The following is a 21,709-nucleotide window of genomic DNA, read 5'->3' on the forward strand; positions in this document are numbered from 1 at the left end:
AGGTCGTCAGAGACTCAAGAGCCAATCAGAATATAGCTTGTGACGTAGGTCACCCAATCCCAGCGCGGCTCTGTGACGTACACAGCAGCTGCGGTTTTTCGTTTCTCACTACTGGCGCTTACCCCTCCTTCACAAAATCTTTTCACAGCGCCATTTTAAGGACACTTTTCAGTGTAAATTAATTCTCAACAATGACTATAAGGACAACATCTGTTCGTTTCACTATTTAGGATAGTTTACATACATTCAAGTATCCACACTTCGGAATAGACGGCGCTATTCACACTAAGGATAATATTCAATTGTTAGTAGAGTAACCTTACCCCACCCTTCTAACACGTATAATTATGAACTCGCTTTGCTCTGAACCCACCGCGAAGTGAAAGTTCTAAGAGTTCCACTTGAACATAAAATACAATTCAAACTCGCACTTTCACACTGAAATTTTCCTAACTTCAAACACACATGAAATCCGTACAGGACTCTCACCTGTTTTATAGAGATCATGCACCGTTAGCAAAATAACGACGTTATCCGTACAGGGCTCTCACCTGTTTATAGATATGAAACATGTACCCGTACAGGACTCTAACCTGTTTATAGATAATCATGCACCGACGCTAATTTACCCTTCATTCGAGCTCGGATATAACTAATACTCTTATCACAGTGAGTTTTATGGAAGGCGCTTTGTCCCTATTCTCATGCTGCTTTAATTTCTTAGAAAACCCTCACTTTACAAGATTCAGACCTAGCCCTAAAACTGTGCTGCTCGGCGACAACACTATGGTACACGGCGATACCTCTTGTGATACTCGGCGATATCACTACAAACAGAACAGATGGCTTGCGTGACTAATTTCTCGCCACACAATCTATACCGGTATAGCTTACAGATAGCACGAAAAACGAACTCAACATGTGTTAAAACATCGATCCTATTTCCATACCATAATATTTTAGTAACCCTTAGTAACCACCATATTACCTTGGTTACTCTTAGCAACCATCCTCTGCTACCAGAGAATTGATCCAGCGGCCTATAGAAAATATATCATAAACAACGCTACCCAACTTCATAACCTATAAACAAAATTCTATACTAAAATTTGGACCCATTTATAAACCTGACATATTTTGGGCCTACTGAATCAGGTGGTCAGATTAAATCTATATACACATTATCTACAAACTATATACAATTTTATACATCTGCGTAAAGAATATTGTCATTAGAATAAAACTTGACCATTTAAACGACCACCATTGGCGACGTGATCTAGCTAATAGTAACCTACACTCCTGAATAACCAAGACCAGCTTGTTTGTCAAAAGTAAGATTTTATTTACTAAATTATGGTATATAAGTTGATAGTTTTATAAATGAATTTTATTAGCAATAAAGTTAGCATATTTGTAAAGAAACGTGAGTAAAATACAATTTAAGCAAGTGAATCAAAATTAAAGTAAATGTGTAAAGTTTAGCATTTCTAAAACCTAATTCCCTAACTGAGCTAAATAGATAGAATTTAAAGTAAAGCTCTTTGAGGATTCTTACGTGCTCCACGCAAAGTCCGACAGCACATCACCCTCATCGGAAAGTCAGAAAGCAGCAGCCAGCCCATCCCTAGGGGCATGACTTTTTATACCTTTCTACACTAACTAAACTACGCAAAGGAAAGTTTTCAGAAATCTTCGACGTCCCATTGGCTGAGAGTGACAAGTGACATGTTACCCACTTTTCAAAACTTCCATTAAGTCACTTTTCTTAGAGACCATTGTCCCTTCCGAGTGCAACCAGGAGCTTCCTAGGATTGCAACATTTGTATAAAGTCATTCTCGCAGCGTCCATTGACTTCCAATTGACTTCCGCGGATGCCAAGTTAAGGACTGACAAAATGTTCTTTTTCGACCTTGGCCATGTCCGACAGAATGATGATAGCACGTTAGTTTTTGCTTTGTGAACGCAGCTTTTGACGAATAATTTATTTCAGAATGGGCGTCTCAGCACTTTTGCAGAAGTAAAATTCAGCATATTGTAGTTCGGGCAGACAAGGCCCAAAAGCAGACAACTTATGTTTTCTAATATAAAACAAACACAAGAAAAGTATTAATGTAAGAAATAATGTAGATTCTGTATCCACCCCAGGATTTACTAATTAATTAACCCACCCGATTAATCAAAATGTTACCTAGCCATTGCAAACAAATAAAGCAGCGTTTATATCTACCAGTCTCCGTTATTCCATGAGACTTAAATGCACCTAGAATAGTAGAATTGACATCACATAGACAAGGAAAAGCAAAACAAGCACATGCTTCTTTCAAGTTTGCAGCAGTTAGTAATGACAAAAAACGAAAACAATAAATTATTTTATTATTTTGCACGAACAAAAAGATGCAACAATTATGCACGTTTATGAGCACACATGTTAGTCCCCCCATGTGTAAAGTTTAATCTAAGTTGTATTAGCATGACAAATCACAAATCATTAATATTATTATTCATGTTATGGAAATGTGACTTCACGAGTTTAAACAAAATTTTGTTTTCTATCTCGCTCCATCAGCGGGACGGAGATGTCTGGCATGAGGGTGTACGTAACTCGGTGTCGGTGGCACTGACTGGGCAGGCGATTCATGCACGATTTGGAGACAGCAGTTTCGGTTCAGAACTTGCCTGGTATCAGGCACACGTTTGGATCACAGGTCCGGGACTGGGCCAGGTCCGACTCCGAGGTCCTACCTGGTCCAGTTGTAAATAGACTCACCTGCGGCTGTGGGCGGTAGACAGGGGGAATTCAATTATGGGGTCCTCGACCTCGCCTCAGATTCACGCGCTCTTTTACTTTTAATTGCGCATGAGCAATGAGCGTCACCAGTCAGCAGACCCCACCCTAAGGCTGAACTAAAATAAAACCGTGACATGCAGAGGTGGAGGCGGTGACATCTGCGAACAGCTACGTCATCATGATCACATGGTCAGGTGGGTTTTAAATTATAACCAGTGAGGACTGATCTGCCTACTGCCTGCCCTACATGACATAGAAATCGGCCGGCGGGTCAGGTCACTGCTCACGTCACAGCACCAGCTTTATAGGCAGAGAATCGTTGTGCTCAGGCGGCAATGTGCAGGAATGGAAGTTAATGCAATGATTGTTTACACGGTCGGTCCGACATGGCCAAATCGGCCCCCAGCAAGAGAACCGGCCCCCAGTGTCTCAAAACCGGCCCCCACCCCATCCAGCCTACCGGGGGATTGCCCGGTGCCCGAAATTGCCAGTCCGGCCCTGCCTTACGCCAGGCACCTAGCAGGATCTCCTAATGCAGATTCACAGTTCTTATCCGCCTCCCCTATTTACATACATACACCACTTGAGAATTTTACACACAATAGTACAGGGAATCTGTCATTGGCATTATGAACCGTTTCTTTTCACCTATATCTTTATTGTTCATTTACAAACATGAACACAGTCTCCCTCTCGTGGCACGCCACGTCATTGAGGTTAGTACTCCAGTAGTGTAAAGAACCACAGTCCCCCGAGCACGTGACCACGTCACGTTACGCTACCACACCCCTGCCAAGCGTCACGCTACGCTGCCACGCCCCTGCCAAAACACCAGGTAATGCTTAATACTTCGCCTCCACTCACTGCTGGTATCGGCGGGATACTGAGAAGACCGGAGTAGGTTTGAAAGGCAGTAGGTCATCCTTGATGAAGTAAGTGACTATGCATTACATTGCGACAAGGGCATGTATCGATCGGCCGCAAGCAGGTCTCTTAGACAGACTGCTACATTTTCACGTGCCTTACTTCTGTTTTCACATTGTTTGGCTACAGGAGACACCCTCTTCCAGGTTCCGTTTGATCTTTTTAATTTTCATAGCTGGTGTAAGATATTTTCAATAGTTTTTTGCACAGCTGAAATAAGGCATCTCTGTCTTGTCACGCTGACACTTTCGGTGACATTAGGATCACAATCTATCTTGGTATATCAATAATAATACATGAGCTAGAGAATTATACACACGCTCAAATTAAGACACAATTAGTCTCACACCATACAAATTGTCCATTTCTAGAAACTATCAGGTTTCTTTGGGAGCTGACTCGATGTTCTGAAGCTTGCATTGCTTTTTCCACCCTTTCACGACTGTGCATACTTGTGACTACGCAAGGAGCTTATTCAGCGCATGCCGGCACCTACCACCATGCATGACTTCTTGCTTAGCTTATGTATATGTAGTATGTCTACATATGAATGATTGGATGCAAACACATCCAAAATTACGACTCACAAAGTTCACCAGAATATTTCAGTGAGCACATCACGAGCGTAAAGTTAAATGAATCCATACAAAGAGTTGTGATAATGCTTCTTTACATGTTGTGTATGTCTTTAATGTTGTGTGTTTTTCTCTTACAGATTTCAACTAGTCAGTGGGTCTGTAAGTACGTCTACACCACCTCATGCACAGCACACCTTAGCGTGTGTGCTGAAAAATATTCACAAATTCACGAGGCTATAACCACTTTTGTAGCCACATCACAGTTCACATTCAGTGGTCCTGAAGAAAGCCTCTTTACTATTGGAGAGGCTGAAACATGTCGGCCAGTATTTAGGGGATATTGAAGGCCAATTTTTCATCTTCATTATATCCCCGCTTTGTTTTTAAACATGACCTAGGACCTTATGAATAAATATTTTTCCAGTCGGGCATCCTAGAGACGTTTTTAACCTCAGCACTTTTTGAGCACACACCACACTGACAAATCAAAACACGCTTTGCTGTAATTCAGGTGTTGAAGCACAGCTGGGTTGCACTCTGCAGCCCAGCTGGGAACCCAATGATGAAGCATGCTACCAACTAGGTTGGTGGGTGAGGGTTCTTCTTACAAATCCACTGGATTTTTGTGCTCCAGTGCTTGGCACTGAGTTGGTTAAACTAAAGGATTCATTAGTGGGTCCGTCCATGTTGTTGCATTTATTGTCAATCAGGGGAAGAGGACACACCCATCTGTTCTTCCTTGATCTTTGATTCTTCCACCAGTTACATTACACAGGAACACAATTAATTTTTGGTTGGCAATGGGAGATTAAGTGATTTGCCTAGAATCACAGGATGTGGAGCCGATGCCGAGACTCGAACCTTGTGCCCAAGCTCCAAAGTCGGCAGCTCTGGCCGTAAGGCCACATCCAAGCTTCGGTTTCTAACTGGACAACCAGGTAAAGGGGGCTAAATGGAGCTTATATGCTTCGACGAACAGATACTTACTAATAAAACACAAGATGTGGGAAAGGACAGGACAGATTCGTACTTAGGAACAGAGTGAAGCCAGATAGCATTTAGGTATGGGACAGAAAGGTGAAGAAATATAGCTAACAATATAATAGAGCAGGCTTTGGGACCATGCTTTTCAACCACTGGCCTTCTTCAGCCAGCATCTTTCATCCAGTAGGTTGAGTTTCAATCAAGTAATTATTACCTACTCCGCAAAAAATATTGTTTCTAGTTCAAGCGTATTAAAAAGGTGCTAAAAAGACAACACTGCAGGTTTCCCGCAAAGGAAATAGCTAATTGTTGGCTCAGACAGTGGAATATAACACATCTCACCTAATGCTATTGGCTGTGGCCGTCTGCCACCACGTAAAGCATTTGCATTGAATTAGCTACAAGCTTAACTACTTTACATCTATTGCCCTCTATGTCTGCACCAACTGTTTCCTCCCAAGTGTCTCTAATGTGCAAATTCTGCACATGTTAGCACATTAAACCCAGGCCTATTGGCTCTTAAAGAGATTGTTTAGATTGCTGTGTACTTTGATAACATTTTTGCTCTATCGCCAGAAAGCACATTAGTTATAAACCTAATTGGTCCAACTCCTGGGCCGACATCTCATCCTGCTGGTAAGCGAGGATCCCACTCCCTCAGTTCGAGTGATAGCCACCTGTCCTGAATTTCCAGCGGCAATATCAAAGGCATCCGCCCAGTCCCTTAATTTTTTCAACCCCTACCATACATATGTTGCCCCATAACAATTTTAACGATTCAACCAAAGTAAACTTAAGGGGAAAAAACTTGTTTTCAAAGGTAGATTTTCAGTTAGTAATTGTTTTGCGTGCGGGCGGCTTCAGAGCCTGGTCTGGAGTAGTGCGTGCAGTGCACACACTAACATGGCATACAACTGTACCTGTTTTCTCTGGACTATACTTGTAGTAGCCGGAGAGAGGTGTTCTTCGTCTGGGGCAGTGGCATGGCCAGTGTGTCATGGGCACACAGCAATGAAGGAAATGGGCTCATTGGCCACTGTCTGAACCGTAAAATACAGCACTACTCAGTGTTTAGCGGGACACTGTGCTACTGCACCCGCTGCACAAAATGAGGCTACGTCAATGGTGTGGGGCGGTGGCCTTACCTTGCATTTCCTGTCATCGACCGTGGTCTCGTTGAACTCCTCGCCCAGCTTGAAGTTGATCTCCATGTTCTTGAATGTGCTCTCGGTGCGGATCGTCACCTTGTCGCCATTTTTGCTGATGATCTGGGTAGGTTTGGTTACATTTCCTGCCTGCCGGGTGGTGAAGGCCACTTCTGCGGAAAAGAGCCGTACACAGAGTAGGGTGACCAACTGGTATGGGTGCAAATTCAGGATGGTGAGTTTAAAAATTCAGGACAAAGGGTCAATATTCAGGACAGGAGGTCAAAATTCAGGACAAAGCTTCAGGATAAAAGGTACGTTTCACAGACGCATCAGAGGAGGTCGCGCAATAGTATATAAGTATATAGACAAACACTTAAGTACAAGTCAAAATAAGTTTATATTAGGTTGGGACAATTGTACACTTCACGGTTTTCAGTATGAGCGCAGCTTTGAGCAAATGTGCAGGTCTTTTTTTTTTTTTAACTTCATATGATAATAATCTATGTATATGGTTACTGCACTTGGTTGTCCAGTCTGATATTTTGTTACAATTCATCGTCCTGAGCAGGCATGTCTGGTGAGAGAAATTGTTGGGAAGATCTGCTCGGATAAACATTGTGAGATGTAAAGCGGCACGCATAGGATGCAGCTAATTGGGACCTGCAGTGATGGACTAGAGTGCAGTCCTCCGAGTGACCAGCTTTATGTGTCAGATTGCCTCAAGCATTCTGTTAGAAGGTGGTTCTGACAGTATGGGCCACCCGGATTTTTCACTTTTTGAGCACCTCATTGTTGTGCTTTTACTGTGGGGGAGCCTCATAAGTTGGTACTCGCCCACAGTGAACTCAGGATGAAAGAGACTGCATGGGGATTTCACTGGTGTCCCCCTGGCTTGACCAGGCCACTGCGTAGCAGCTGGAGGAAGGGACACCAGGCTGGTTACATGCAGACACATGTGTACATGCGTATGCACACATGTAGGGGCTGCACAGGGAAGATTCCTAGCGTGCGCTGCCAAAGAGCAGGTGCAGATAGACTGGTGTGGCAGGACGTCTGCAGAATGGTGTGGTGACATTGAAAAGGCTTTATACTCTGGGAAGAAACATGCCAGGGAAAGTCAGTGTGTTTTACTGTTTTTCACTTCATTATTCCCCTAAAGGGATGTGAAGCCCATTAACTTTCCTAAGGCCTACAGATTCCAAACACACATTAAAGTCCACTGTAAAGGGTGTGAGTACAAGTATTCTGCAGAGTCCAAAGTCCTATTTGTACTACTTTTGGGTCATCCAGAAATTTCATATTTCTCTGAGTCCGCCATAACCAGGGCCTGCCTGAGGGCTTACCTCAGCAGGCTGGATTGATAACCTTTCTTCCACAAGCTAAGGCCTCCTCTCCAAGGAAGAGAAGATGGGTGGAGCTGCAGGCTCATCCATCAGCAGGTATCACTGGGTGTGCCAGGCACCAGGCCCCACCAGGGAGAAGGCAGCCCTGGGGGAAGGGGCTTTTTCAGGGACCATGTGGCCAGAGACCCTGGACGACGCCAACTTGAACCAACCCAGAGGCCTGGGTAGGAAGGAGGGAGCCGGGACAGGGAAGTGATGTGTCGCTGTGTGATAGGGAAAACAGAGACTTCCTGCCAGCCCCCTCCCCAAACTTTAAAAAGTGTTTGCACAGGAAGAGAAGGTCTCTCTGGGGTGTGGTCTGCAGAGTTAGAGGGTGCTGGAGCCTAGTGCAATGAGCAGTTGGAAGGAGGAACCCCCTGACTGCCCCCAGGATCCTGAACAGTGCCAGGAGAAGTGTCCAGGACCAGTGCGCAGAAGCAGGGGCATCTGCGCAGGGAGAAGAGAGGCCCAGGAGGAGAGCAGGTGAAAAGCTGGTGCAGGGAGCCAGTGAAGACCGCTCCCTGCTGAATACCCCTCTCAGAGACGCAGAGGGCAAAGGAGAGTGCTCCCAGTGGCTGGGGAGCGCCACCAGGAGCAAGAAGAGGCCAAAATCCACAAGATCGGTCACCCGGGGCTGAGATCGGGCCCCCAGAAGGTAGGCGACCTTTGGCTGACCGATGACGAAGCGCGTGAAGCTCCGCCGCCAGTCTAGAAGATGCCCCTGGGGTGGGTCAGGTCCCGGGAGCTGCCACCAACACGAAGTACTGCCGGGTAGCACTGTCGTGCTCCCCGTGAAGTGACCCCCAAAACGGTGGCCAGGAGCCCACCCTGGACCCCGAAGATGTTCGAGGGCCCAGGATTCCATCCCTGGACCAAGAGTGCCGGAAGACGGGTGACCAGAGGAGCCGGTGAAGGTCTGCACGTCTGCCAGCCAGAGCGGGCAGACAAGAAATGCTTAGCCGGCTCCAGAGGCAGCACGCGGGGAGCTGGCGGGACTGGCCTGCAAGAGCAACACAGCGTTTTCACTTCTTGTGGTGGCCCCAAGAGAACGGGGTCACCACCATGTGTGCAAAGGTGCAAGGGGAGCTGCTGGAGAAGTGCGGTCTCCCCCAGCTCAATAATGAAAATCCCTCCCTAAATCTCTTGGGAACTTGAAAAGGATAACCCCCTCAAGGGCTGCGCCAGCATTTTAACACCTTCTAGGCTTGAACGTTTGTTCTACAGCTGGGGGTGTACTGAGAAGTGCATTAAGGAGTGAAGAGCAGGAGGAGGAGCCTAGCCGCAACCATGATGGCCGCTTAAGTCCTCGGCTCCGCCGACCCTCTCGCTTTCCGCCCGCATTGTACCTTATCCTGTATTTTATCCTCTATATGAACCGAGTTATCAGGACCGGGAAGTGACCCAGCTTCTAATGGTGTGTTCCCCGGCGTCTCTACAGCGGCGGAGGTGGTGGGATGTCCTCGCCTCGTCCCGGCTCCTACTGGCGGTGAGACCGGGTCTTTGTTCGTGAGGGACGGCCAGCCTCGATCACAGCAGCGGCGGCCATCTAGGACAGAGAGGAATCGGACGGCCGGACTGGGTTGCCGCACTGCGCTTCCCGCTGCGGGGATCCACTCTGCTCCGCGAGTCTACCCGCCTGAAAGGTATCGCGGCTGCATGTGATACATTGTATTGTCTCCCCAGGACAGCTCCTTCATCTCTCCCTACGCCGTGGTGGGAGCCATTTTGTGGGTCGCACGCTCCGCACTTACACCTGATTACCCTGGGCAGCTACTGAAGCTCCAAGTGAGAGCCGGCATTACATCAGCGCTGTGAGTGGTGTCGAAATGGAATCTGCTGTTCCTGCACCTCTGGCTCGATCGTACTATGCGGAGAATCAGCGGAGTGACCAGATGGTGGCGGTGAATGCTGGCGGTCAGCCTCGAGGGCTATTACATGCTTGTGAGCCTCGGGTGCAGAGGAATACGGCATCCTTTCGTCTTGTGACACCGCTGATGATCAGCGATATTCTGGACGCTCTTGGTGCTTTACGCAATGCCCTGCACGATAGTGCCCAGGATCTGGGGAGCCGGCTAGATGCTATTCTAATTAATGTGCCCTCAACTGGACGTGCTTGCTCTCGAGTGCGGGGCGCTGCGCCACACCCTGTTACCGATTGCAGTGGACTCCCTATCCGGGTCAATACTGAGGCGTCGGAGGAGCGGGGTCGAGCTGTCGCTGCGGTGTTGACCGCAATGGTCGTGAAGAGGTCTGGTGTTAGTGGATTTTTGCGATGGCTGGGGAACCGTCTCCGGACGCCATGTCTGGCAACTCCTTGGTGGTATGATGGCGTGACTCCCCGTCCCTTCCTGGAGCTGATTCTGCTATTCTGGCCAGCCGGCCTTTGGGGATTGCTACTGTGCGTTGCTTCTCTCTGTACCGTGACTGGACACATTGCGTTGGTTTGGTCGGACTTTGTTGGACGGCATCCTGTTCTTATGTGGCCCTCCCGCATCCCTAATTCATCTAAGATGGCGACTATGCAACCGGACTCAGTCGATGCGCCTGAACGACGGGGGCAAGGTTGAGGATGTTTACATGCTTACTGTTACTTGCATTGCTGGGATTGTGAAGGACAGACGATACATTGCTTGGACTGAACATTGGTATTACATCGGTTTGGGGGTCCGGGGTTGAGCGGCTGAGAATACTTCTGTTGGTTGTCCTCCTCCTCCATCTTTTCTTCTCTCTCCTTTCTTCCCTACCTATCCTTCGTTTATATTTCTCACTACTATGGGGCAGTTCCGGGGCGACAGGCACGCTGTTAGTGGGTTTGGCCGTAGCCATTACAGGGGTGCAGGGTGGGGTGTGCGGGGGGGGTTTGTTATTTTGGTTTGTTTTGTTCTATGGTCTCTATCGCTCTTTTCCGGCTTTGGGAGGGTTCTTTCCTCTCTGTGGGGTTGGCTGTTTCTGGGTCTTGCACCTTTGCTCTTCCTGTGTTTTAACAAATTTTGTTTCCTATTCCTGCGGGTGGCTCTCTGGGTTTACGCTTCGAATTGTTGCTTTTTGTAATGCTGTTTATTATCCGGTCTTATAGGTGCGGCTGCTTGAACCTATATAGCTGCTGTCTTTACTGCCTAACTTTGATCGTTAATGGGGTACGCCCCTCTTGTTGCATTTCTTTAGTGTTCTTTGATGTCAGATGTGCAGTCCTTCCTGTTGCAGCCCCCTCGCTTTATCTAAAATTTTAAAATGAAAACCTCCTATCCTGTGTTGCACGCCTCGTAATTCCTTCTGGTATACCTTGCAATATCCTGATCGTATATTGACCTATTGCTCTCCTGTTTTTCTTTCATCATTTATCTTTGCGGCCGGCCGTGATGGTTGTGGGCCTGCGCATGTATATCCTATTTTTGTCTCAATAAAGGTTTTTAAAAAAAAAAAAAAAAAAAAAGAGTGAAGAGCAGCTGAGTTGGGGATGTCTGGAGGAGGGCATCCCTGGAGGTGAAGAGGTGTAATTGCACCTGTAGTGCATTTATTAATGTTATTCCTTTTAGAGGGACTGAATGTCATATGTGTAATGTACCTGTGTAAGGTGATGTCATAAGCAAAGTGGGGTTATGTTGCCAGACATTCCTGCTAGGGTGTCTGGCTGTATATGCATAATCCTGTGATTTCATCTGTGATGCCTTTAGGGGCTGTAATTGCAATGCATTCTTATGATCCACACATGTGATGAGTACTGTCATTCTAAAGTGATGCTTAAACATGTATTCTTGCTGCTGCGATTAAGAACCCAGACAGCTAGCCCTTAAGATGTACAGCTGTATACTTTATGGTCAGTAGGAAATGCTCAGTCAGGGTTGTGTGCCATCAAGGCAGGGTTACCTATTTTAAATGCTTGAGGGATAGGGGGGGTCGCCACTGGGATGGTGCCGGTGCGCAGGCCCTCGCTCCAGGTTATGTGCAACTAACTGCAGTGGGGCAACATGTCACAAAGTAATTCCAACAGCTTATGTATATTTGTAAATTGGTACATAGTATTGAGTAGTGTGTGTTTAATAAATGTACTCTTACTTTTAGAAAGCAAAGTACAGACTGTACAATCAATTATTGAGTGTTTTTTCTGCGCACCTGCAAATGGCGAATACTAGCCCACACCAACTACCTTGAATAAGCTTCAGTCTGCTCTGCAACGCTACCCTCTGAGAGTCAGGTGCTACAATTGGGTGTTTGGTTCCCAGTGAAGGACAAATGTAGTCATGTTATTTGTGCAGGCCTCACGGATGCTGCCTCGTTTTCCAACACATTCCTTTCCAGTTCAGCTGGTAAAGACTGGTCTACGGGCTGGTATAGTACTGAGTGATGCATAAAAACCTTAGCGGAGAGGTCTTTTATGAGGGTAAGAACATTAAGCAGGAAAAGGGAGTTATTAACCAGATTGCATGAGCTATAATTGGCTGCACGCAGCTGAGTGTAATGGTATTAATATTGTGAGTCAGAGCAGTTAGATAGGAGTTGACATTGTCATATCGTGCCCTGGCTAACCATAAATCAACCCTACTTTTTTAGCTGTATATTGGAAATAGTATACTGATTGGGCTGTTTCATTTCCGTGAGCTTTAAACGGCAGATTCTCATTGATGCATAGAAGTGTGCTACAGATTAGAAACTGTATACTCTGTTTAGGCATTATTGTAGGGCAGAAGGAGGCACTGTCTTTTACATACAGAACATTTTCTATTCAAAGGAAGCAAAATGCCATCATGCAGTTTTACAGTATAATCTATATAGCGCACAAATACTAATGTGTGGAAATGCGGTTTCAGCAAATATGTATCATTTGAGCATTACTAAGTAAAATGTTTTGATCCTATTAAAACTCTGCCCCCAACACACTCTGAATTACAAACAAGTGGACCATTTGTGGTTTCCTAACTGCTGATATGTTTTGAAACCTTTGCAGTTTATTTACAGATATTTAAAAGTTGTTGTGTGTTACAAACAAACCGACAGCTCACAGCATTTGTTTTCGCACCCCCCAAGAAAATTTGGGAAAACATGGTGCATTCTACAACACATTTGTCATTATCAGTTGTATTAGCTTCGAAGGCGTAGTAAATAAATGACTTTACCGTGCACCAGGATACGACAATCTTTGATAGGGCTCTTCAATGAGTCCCTCACTATCACCAACAGTGCCTCTCATCTCTCCACAGCCCCTCTCTCGCATGTATGTCATTTGGTTTATAGCCCTTCTCGTAGCAGTATAAGAGGTCGGAGCACTTTACATCACACACACACACAGACAATGAACCATACATGTGTAAATCAGTGTATAGAACATGTTACACAAGGCAAAGGGCACTACAAGGTGTAGGATGCACATGTCACCTATAATGTGAGGCATTTTTTTAAAGAGTTCTTTGTCTGAAGAAGCACAAATTCAGGATTCAGAACATAACAGCATGGTTAGAGTTAACTTTAATGATAAGAATTTATTCCTACCCTAACAAACCTTTTTAAGCAACATCGGGATATTCAAAGACTGGGAAGACAACATAACTGTAACCTGTACCATGCAGCCTGCATGCAGCTCTTTGATGGCAGTACATAGCTCACTGTGCTAGATTACCTATGTAACTTATGAAATGCACAGTAACAAAAGAATCTCAGTGACAAAAGTAGTAACCAACTGAGATCTGCACATAAAATACTATTCTTTGATATGCATGGTGCACATTCTTTGCAGCAGGCATATTAACCCCCTGTACTACCTTAAAGATGATTCAAAACTACCATTTCGCTCCTGCAGGTACATTAGTCACCAGACACTTGCGAACTACACCTGAATATAAGTGAGGCTGCTTTTATTGTTGCCTGAAAACTATTGGATATACAAGGAACTTTGCAGTGCCAGCCCCCTGTAACAAAACTGCTCCCCACACCTTTTCAGCCTCCCAAGGAAGCGCCCGATGTGGCCTTGCTACTGTTATGTTTGAACTCTAGTCTGTGCCAAGATTCCACAGTGGTGGTTGACCAGAGGAGAGCTGATTCCTGGCGGCAGCATCCGCACTTCCCTGTTGTCTTAAGGGGTTTGAGTGGAAATAAATCTCATTAACTTAGTACTGCATCAAGCATCTTTTTTCACAACAATGGCGACAAGATACTCAAACCCCATGAACCCAAGCTACTAATTCCTTGAATTTTGGTGTTCATCGCTATTTTCCGAAATTTTCTGGAGAATAAAAGGAAACTAAGGAATACAAAATCACGACAGCAAAAAAAAAAGGAAACAGAAGAGCGGTCACAGCCCTAACACACCGAAAGGTATTGTTCTTCTTTATTTACCTTGGTAGTGGGCTCCGCTTAGTGGTACTGCCTACCGGCTGCATCCTTCGAGCAGCAACAGAAGAAACTAAGGAATACCAAATTTCGACAGCAGAAGGAACCTGTAGAGTGTTAACGATCCTACCACACCTAAGGTATTGCTTCTACTTTTTTTACCTTGGTAGTGGGCTCTTGTGAGTAGCCGTTATAGGTAGCTGCTTACCGGCCGCATCTTTCGAGCGGCGTTCCAGACGGTATCTTCGTGACAACCTCGTTCTCTTGCTCACTCTCCTGCTGACGGATTACGCACGTTGAATAATACGAGGTCACGCTGTGGTGACACTTCGTGCGGCTATTTTTACGCTCCCCGTTCATGTATAAATTAAGAGATAATGGAAATTGACCCGTCTGTGGTATCGGACTGGTTTTCACGTATTTTAAAAAGTAAAGTCATTTCTACTCAATTTTCTTCATCGTTTTCTACAAAGTAGTCTTCACACTGATACGCACACTGCGTGTCAACAACCAAGGTACTGTCTTAGTTTCGTTTTTATTTTATAATCCTCCACTATTAGTTACACTTCCATCCATATCAAGACTAATTAACATGGCAGTAGCTATCATGAATTTACCTGACCGACAACAAGTCATGGTGAAAGATTGTGAAGTCTCTAGTCAGAGATTGGAGTAATGGAGAGATTATACCTTTAAGAGCAAAGAGTTAAAACCAAAAAGGAAGAAAAGTATTCTTTTACATTGTTTAGGTCCGGTGGTCTAAGAGTTTACAACACAATTGAAAAAAAACATTAGCTGGTAGCGAAGTCAATGTGTTCCCACAGGCCATCGCTGATCTTAATGCCTGCTTTGCACCCACTGTATGTAAAGGTGTACATAGATACAATTTTTACCATAGGAAGCAGGAATCCTGTGAGAAGGTGGAGGATTATATTGCTTCCCTAAGAAGATTAGCTTTGTCCTGCAATTTGGAGTTATTGAAGAAGAATTAATACGCGAACAATTAATTATGCACTGTAACAATCAAAACCTGCATGATAAACTTTGGATTAACGGGGATGCTAGTTTGCGGGAAATTTCTGCTATTATCCGCAAAGCTGAACTAACGTCAAGATGTGCTAAAACCGTCATTGCAAAATCTAAAGGAGATAATAGTGATGAGATGGTGAAAGTTATAAAAACTAACTACGTTCGTCCTGAACTAGTCAAAAAGAAAAATGACAAACTACCAGTTAAAGAGAAAGGAAGGAACAAGGAATGTAAAGAAAACACAGTAGACACCAAAGAAAGGTATAACCGCTGTGGTAGCCCTTCACACCTTGCCAATGATAAAAGATGTGCATATTGTAAAATGTCTGGCCATTTTGTACAAGCTTGTCGTAAATCCAAAGTTGTTAAATGTATTGTTGACGAGTATGAACATGTGGATGATAGTGATGATTCTGAGTAAGATGACAATAAGGTATGTTGCATTCCTGACCATGAGGATCAGACTTCTGGTAAACAAAGAAAAAAAACCTGTTTGTGAGAGAGTTGCCGGTGCGGTACAGGTGACCTTGATGGCAGACTCTGGGTCACCTTACACATTTGTGAACAAAAACAAATGGGAGGAGTTTTTTAGTGCTGTTATTGGGCCTAACCTAGAAAACCCTGATGTAAGTTATAGGGGAGAACCCATTGAACTCCTTGGTTTTCGGAAACTCACCTTTGAGTTTAAAGGTAGAGTATCAATGTGTAAGTTGTATGTATCCAGAGCAGGACCCTGTGTTTTAGGTTGGTGGGACCAAGGTGAATTGGGTATACGCCTGGATTCCAATAGTCCAGAACCTGTCCTAGTTGTGAGTCCGGCTCAGGAAGACCAGCGCGAAGAGTTTGCTACAAAATTTCCTAAGGTTTTCTCTGGAAAAATCGGTGAGCTCAAAAGATTCTCACATAAAAATAATCCTTAAGAATGATGCTAAGCCTTGCATTCATATAGTTAGGAACATCCCTTTAGGTGTTAAGGATGTTAAGTTGTTGGGGAGATTAAAAAACTTGTATACAAGGGCATAATTGAGTGCATAGAATTTTCAGATTGGGTCACCTCCCCTCGTCGTTGCACGCACGTCCAATGGTAAAATCTACTTATGTGTGGACTTGAGGGAACTAAATAAAAATATTTTTATTGACGTATTTCCCCTTTCCAAAATTTCAGAGGTACTTTCAGGCACCAAACTCATGGTATGGTTTTCCACAATTGATTTAACTTTTGACACCCCCAGAGGTTGTAAATAAAGGCAGTGGAGACACAGATGAGAGCTTCCGACGTTGGGGTAAACTTGACATTGAAGATCTTAACGCTCTCCTATCTAAGAATTCGCCGGACACCAGTTTTTCATTACCCTTGTTCAATTCGGCTGTTTTGAACTGGCTTAATGTTGCTGTTAATACTCTTCTTTCTCTGGTGCCTAAATACTCTTTGCCACACCGTCCCCCAGTGCCGTGGTTTTCAGAAAACTTAAAGGCTATGAAGTCTAAATGCAAGGCCCTTGAGAGGAAATGGAGGCGCTCTTATTCACCTGCCCGTAAAGTGGAGTAAGGACTATGACGGCGCCCTTAGAGAATACCATTAACAGTGTAAAATGGCAAGAGCCACCTATATCGCCAACACTGTCACACATGCCCAAAACTGTTCACGTACGTTTTTTTCAGTGGTAAAAAAGCTGACCGGCTCTGATACTGTCCCTATTCCCCCGATTTTAGATAAGGCACAATGCAACTCAATTGCGGAATTCTTTATAGCAAAGGTCGAGCTGATCTATGATTCCCTGGGCTCCCCTGTTCCCCCTGGGGAATCTATTCTGCTTCCCGAATCCACTCATAATAGCACGCCTGACTCCGCAACTAAACTTGCTGTCTGGTTACCCTTTGACGATACATCCTTTGCTCTCTGTCTGGAAAGTATTAAATCGGGCTCTCCGTGCGACCCTTTGCCGATTAAGATTTTGAAACAACTTGGTCCAGACTCCCTTTGTGTTTTGAAGGAGCTCCTTAACTCTTCTTTGAGAGAGGCTTCTGTCCCACCGGAATGGAAACATGCAATGATTATTCCTCTCTTATAAAAGGCCGGAGCTGACCCTTCCAAACTATCAAATTACAGGCCTATCTCCCTTTTGCCTATCCTTTCAAAGATTTTAGAAAGGCATATTAATACACAGCTTACCCATTATGTGGAAAGCTCTGGCTTCTTACACCCGTCTCAATCAGGCTTTAGGGGAAATCACTCCACTTAAACCACGCTTTTAGGAGTCACCGAGAGATTGCGTCACTGTATTGATCGCGGAGAAACATCTGCACTCATATTACTCGACTTGAGTGCGGCCTTTGATACAGTGTCACATTCCATCCTTCTCGCATCACTTCGGTCTCTGGGAGTTGAGGGTCTTGCTTTGGCGGCTTCCTTTTTAAGTAGCCGCACTTTCCAGGTCTTCTCTGTGAAAGCCTCTTCCAAAATGTGTTCTTCAGCGTACGGTGTACCCCAGGGGTCTATCCTGAGTCCTTTACTGTTTAATATCTACGTTAGACCCCTGGCCACTATTGTGGAGGAAGCTGGCCTTACTTTATTCTCGTACGCTGACAATACGCAAATTATTTTTTCCTTTTCTAATGTGGAAGATAGCAACATCTCAGTTCTTAAACAAGGACTGATTAAGGTCTCTGAATGGATGCGCAGTAATTTTCTAAAACTTAATGGAGACAAGACCAAGGTTGTCATCCTGGGCAAAGGGAGAAACTCATGGGGCCCTCAACATTGGCCTAAAGAAAATGGCTCCACTCCCAAACCTGTCGCCCAGGTTCGCAACCTCTGATTTCTCATTGATGAGAATCTTTCTATGCGGCAGCAAGTAGTAGTAATAATAATCCACATTTGTAAAGCGCACAATCACCCGTAAGGGTCTCTAGGCGCTGGGGGCTGTCAGGAAGATTAAGCAAGCTATTGCCCAGAGTCACATGGTGCTGGGCAAATCTGCCGCCGGTGCCGGGGATCGAACCGTGATCCCCAGATTCTGGAGTCAGTCGCCCTAGCCGCGGCGCCACACCTCTTCCTCCTTAGTAAAGGTGGCTTCTATATGCTTTACTATTTTAAGTTGGCTCCACAAAATCCTCTGGATGCTCCCTGTTTCTACACAAAGTACGGTGGTCCAGGCGTTAGTTGTTTCCCGCCTGGACTATGGTAGCGTTCTTTATTTAGGAGCTGATCAAGAAACTTAAAAAAAACTTCAGGTTGTGCAGAATGCGGCTGCACGACTCCTATGTCATGTTCCGGGGAGAGCCTCCATCTCTCATTCACTTCATGATCTTCACTGGCTTAGGATTGCCAGTCGAATTAAGTTCAAGGCTCTCTGCTACATTTTTAAGATTAAACAAGACACGGCCCCTACATACCTACAAGAACTCATCCAAGCCTACCATCCTACTCGTTCCCTTAGATCTTCTGGTAAAGGTGATTTTGTGACTCCGAGATTTAGGTTGGTGAAGATGGGCGGCCGCTCATTTTCCCACCTAGGTCCTAAGCTCTGGAATGCCCTGCCCGTTGTTTTAAAAACTGAAACTAACCTTTCCCGCTTCTGCAAAGGACTTAAGACTTTGCTCTTTTGGCAATGATTCACGGTTGCTCTCTTCCCTCTTTTAATCTGTCCCTTGGGGCCGGGAAGCCCACTGCGGGTAGCTGTGCGACTTATTAGTTAAATAAAATAAATAAGTAAATAAATACCATCAGGTTCCCCTCCATGAGGACATTAAACATCTCACAGATTTTGTCACCCCAATTGGTATCTTCCAATTTAACCGCGTTCCCTTCGGGTTGGCATCAGCTGCGGCTATGTTTCAGCGTACTATGTATCTCATTTTCAAAGACATAAAAAACGTACTGTTCTTCCAAGACGATATTCTCATTATGGCGAAAGATAGAGAAGAACACGATATCGTTTTAAACAAAGTTTTACAAGAATTAGAGAGAAAAGTTTTGACCGCCAAGAACTCCAAATGTGAGATTGCCACGAAAAGTGTAACTTATCTTGGGCACGAGATAAGCACTTCTGGAATCCGCCGCAAGTCAGAGCTTGTTGAAGCCATAAAGAAAGCTCCCACTCCACAAAATAAAGAGGAGGTCAGATCTTTCCTTGGCCTGGTGGAGTTTTATTCTAAATTTGTTTGCAATTTCGCAGGAAAGATGTACTGTATCAGACAACTGCTCAAAAAGGGTAGTACCTTCAATTGGTCTAATGAGTGTCAAGTGTGTATGGATAGATTTAAAAGACATTTTCTCAGCTCCTGCACTCTAAGGTTTCGACTCAAAACTAAAAAGTATTATTACAACCGACGCTAGTAGTAGAGGCCTTGGTGCAGTTTTATCCCAACTACAGAAAGATGGAAGGGAGTGTGTGGAGGCTTTGCATCCAGGGCACTCACACCGACGGAAGAAAAGTATTCCGTTATTGAAAGGGAGGCCCTTGGTTGTTTATGGGGACTTAAGCATTTTAGATAATTTGTGTGGGGAACTTGTGTTACGCTGAGAACAGATCATAAACCACTTACAAAGGTCCTCACTTCACAAGGTTTAAATAATGTCTCACCCAGAATTTCACGTTTCTCTGTCTAACTTTTAGATTTTGTGTATGAAGTAGTGTATGTCCCTGGAATTCGCAATAGAATTGCCGATTTTTATTTTTTTTAAGCAGATTCCCCCTACCTTTGTGTGAAGACACTTGTAATGACTGAGACCATTGGTTCGAGGCAAGCGTTTTTAGCAGTGAACTTTCAAGAATTTCTTATGATGACTAGGTGAAGAACATTTCCCTTGATGAAGATTTACAGCGAGTAAGTGAGTATATTCACAAAGGTTAGCGGGAAAAGTCTAGTTTACTCAAAGTACTAGTTCCATTTTGGGAAGTAGGGAACAAACTTTCTTTTGAAAATGAATTGTTACTCAGAGGGGGGAAGTTAGTTCCTCCTAAAACCTTTCGTGAGAAGGTAGTTAAACTGTGCCATGAAGAACACCTGGGGATTGTCAAAACTAAATGTAGAATCAAACAATCCTACTGGTGGCCTGGAATTGACAAGGACATTGAGAAAGTTGTCCGTGATTTTTTTGAGTGTACTAATTCTGCTAAAAGTTTAACCACCTGCAAACCTATTTTACACCCCATTGTTGTACCCAATATGCCATGGGAAAGGATTGGAGTTGATATTTTTGGCCCTGTTAGATCTGAAGAAGGTATGCATAAATACATTTTTGTCATTGTAGACCATTTTTCAAAATGGGCTGAATACAAAATTGTAGATAAGTCGGATTCAGAACATTTGTTACATTTCCTGAGTGATGTGTTTGCAAGGGAAGGTCTCCCTAAGGACTAAGTTAGTGACAATAGTGGACAATTTGTTGGAGAGAATTTATAAAACTTTGTTAAAACACTGGCATTTTAAATAAAACAACATCTCTTTATCACCCAGAGGGTAATGGAAGCATTGAGCGCTTCATAGGGTTATTATAGGCATTATTGAACTTGCGAACGGTAATGGCAAAGACTGGGAGGATGAATTGAGGAATGTCAATCCACTGGTCGCTCCCTTTTCGAACAAATGAGAAGACGCTCTCCTCGTTCCAAAGATAACATGGGATGGCTTAGTTGCACTAATATTGTCTCCTGGTCTATTAAAGGAGTCGAGCAATCTCTAGAAGCCAATGAAAATCATTTAGTGGAGAAACGTACTGTAACCAACAAAGTAAGGAGAGTGAATTTACAAGTTGGTGACTTAGTCAAGGTCAAGAAAGGTAGACTTGTACGCAAACGGGATAGTACATTTTCTTCTCCTTTGAAAGTTGTTAAAATCCTTTGCAATTCAGCCCTTTTGAGTGATGGTAAAGTGTGGAATGCCAACAGAATTGCATTGTTTAAAGGGCAAATTGAAGCAAAACATGATGCATATAAGCCGGCACAAACATGTAGTTATGATTGGATTGACGATGTTCGTGCTACCAAAGAATTTTGCTCACCTGATAATACCATAAATATTCCTATTGAGCCTGTGGTAAGTTCAAGAAGTAAGCAAAGTACTGCTACAGCCAGTGTTCGAGTTCCCAATTCATTCAATATTGATGGGGAGGGAGTCTCTCGTACAAAACGGGTGTGCACCAAACCTAGAAAATGTGATGACTTTGTCACACACATTGATTGTTAAAATAATTGTATTTGGTTCTTTTGTCATCCATTTATGCATATGCTATGTATCCTTATGCATGTATGTTCTGTTGTTCAACGTTTCTGTTTTAATTATTATTATTGTTTTAATTATTATTATTATTTTAATTTTGTTGGTGGGAGGGGGAAGTGTTATGTTTGTACTCGAGCTAGCACTCGAGTCATTGTAGAGTGTTTACCCTTGAGTATGTGCTAAGATTCCAAGGTGGTGGTTGACCAGAGGAGAGCTGATTGCTAGGGGCTGCGTGGGCACGTCCCTCCTGTCTGAAGGGGTTTGAGTGGAAATAAAGCTCATAAATGAGTACTGCATCAAGCATCTTTCTTTGCAACAGCTAC

At 44.3% G+C, this 21,709-nt stretch overlaps 1 protein-coding gene across 1 annotated transcript in view; it reads right to left on the reverse strand.

Moving 5' to 3' along the window:
- Positions 1-21,709, reverse strand: part of LOC144763136 (fatty acid-binding protein, brain-like) — a 248,113-nt gene that overhangs the window by 154,929 nt on the left and 71,475 nt on the right. Inside the window, exon 2 of the mRNA XM_078648457.1 lies at positions 6,424-6,596. Within this exon, the coding sequence (XP_078504583.1) occupies positions 6,424-6,596 (173 nt within the window). The remainder of the gene's footprint in view (positions 1-6,423; positions 6,597-21,709) is intronic.

This window comes from Lissotriton helveticus, chromosome 6 (assembly GCF_964261635.1).
Source record: "Lissotriton helveticus chromosome 6, aLisHel1.1, whole genome shotgun sequence".
In the NCBI taxonomy this organism is placed as follows: domain Eukaryota; kingdom Metazoa; phylum Chordata; class Amphibia; order Caudata; family Salamandridae; genus Lissotriton; species Lissotriton helveticus.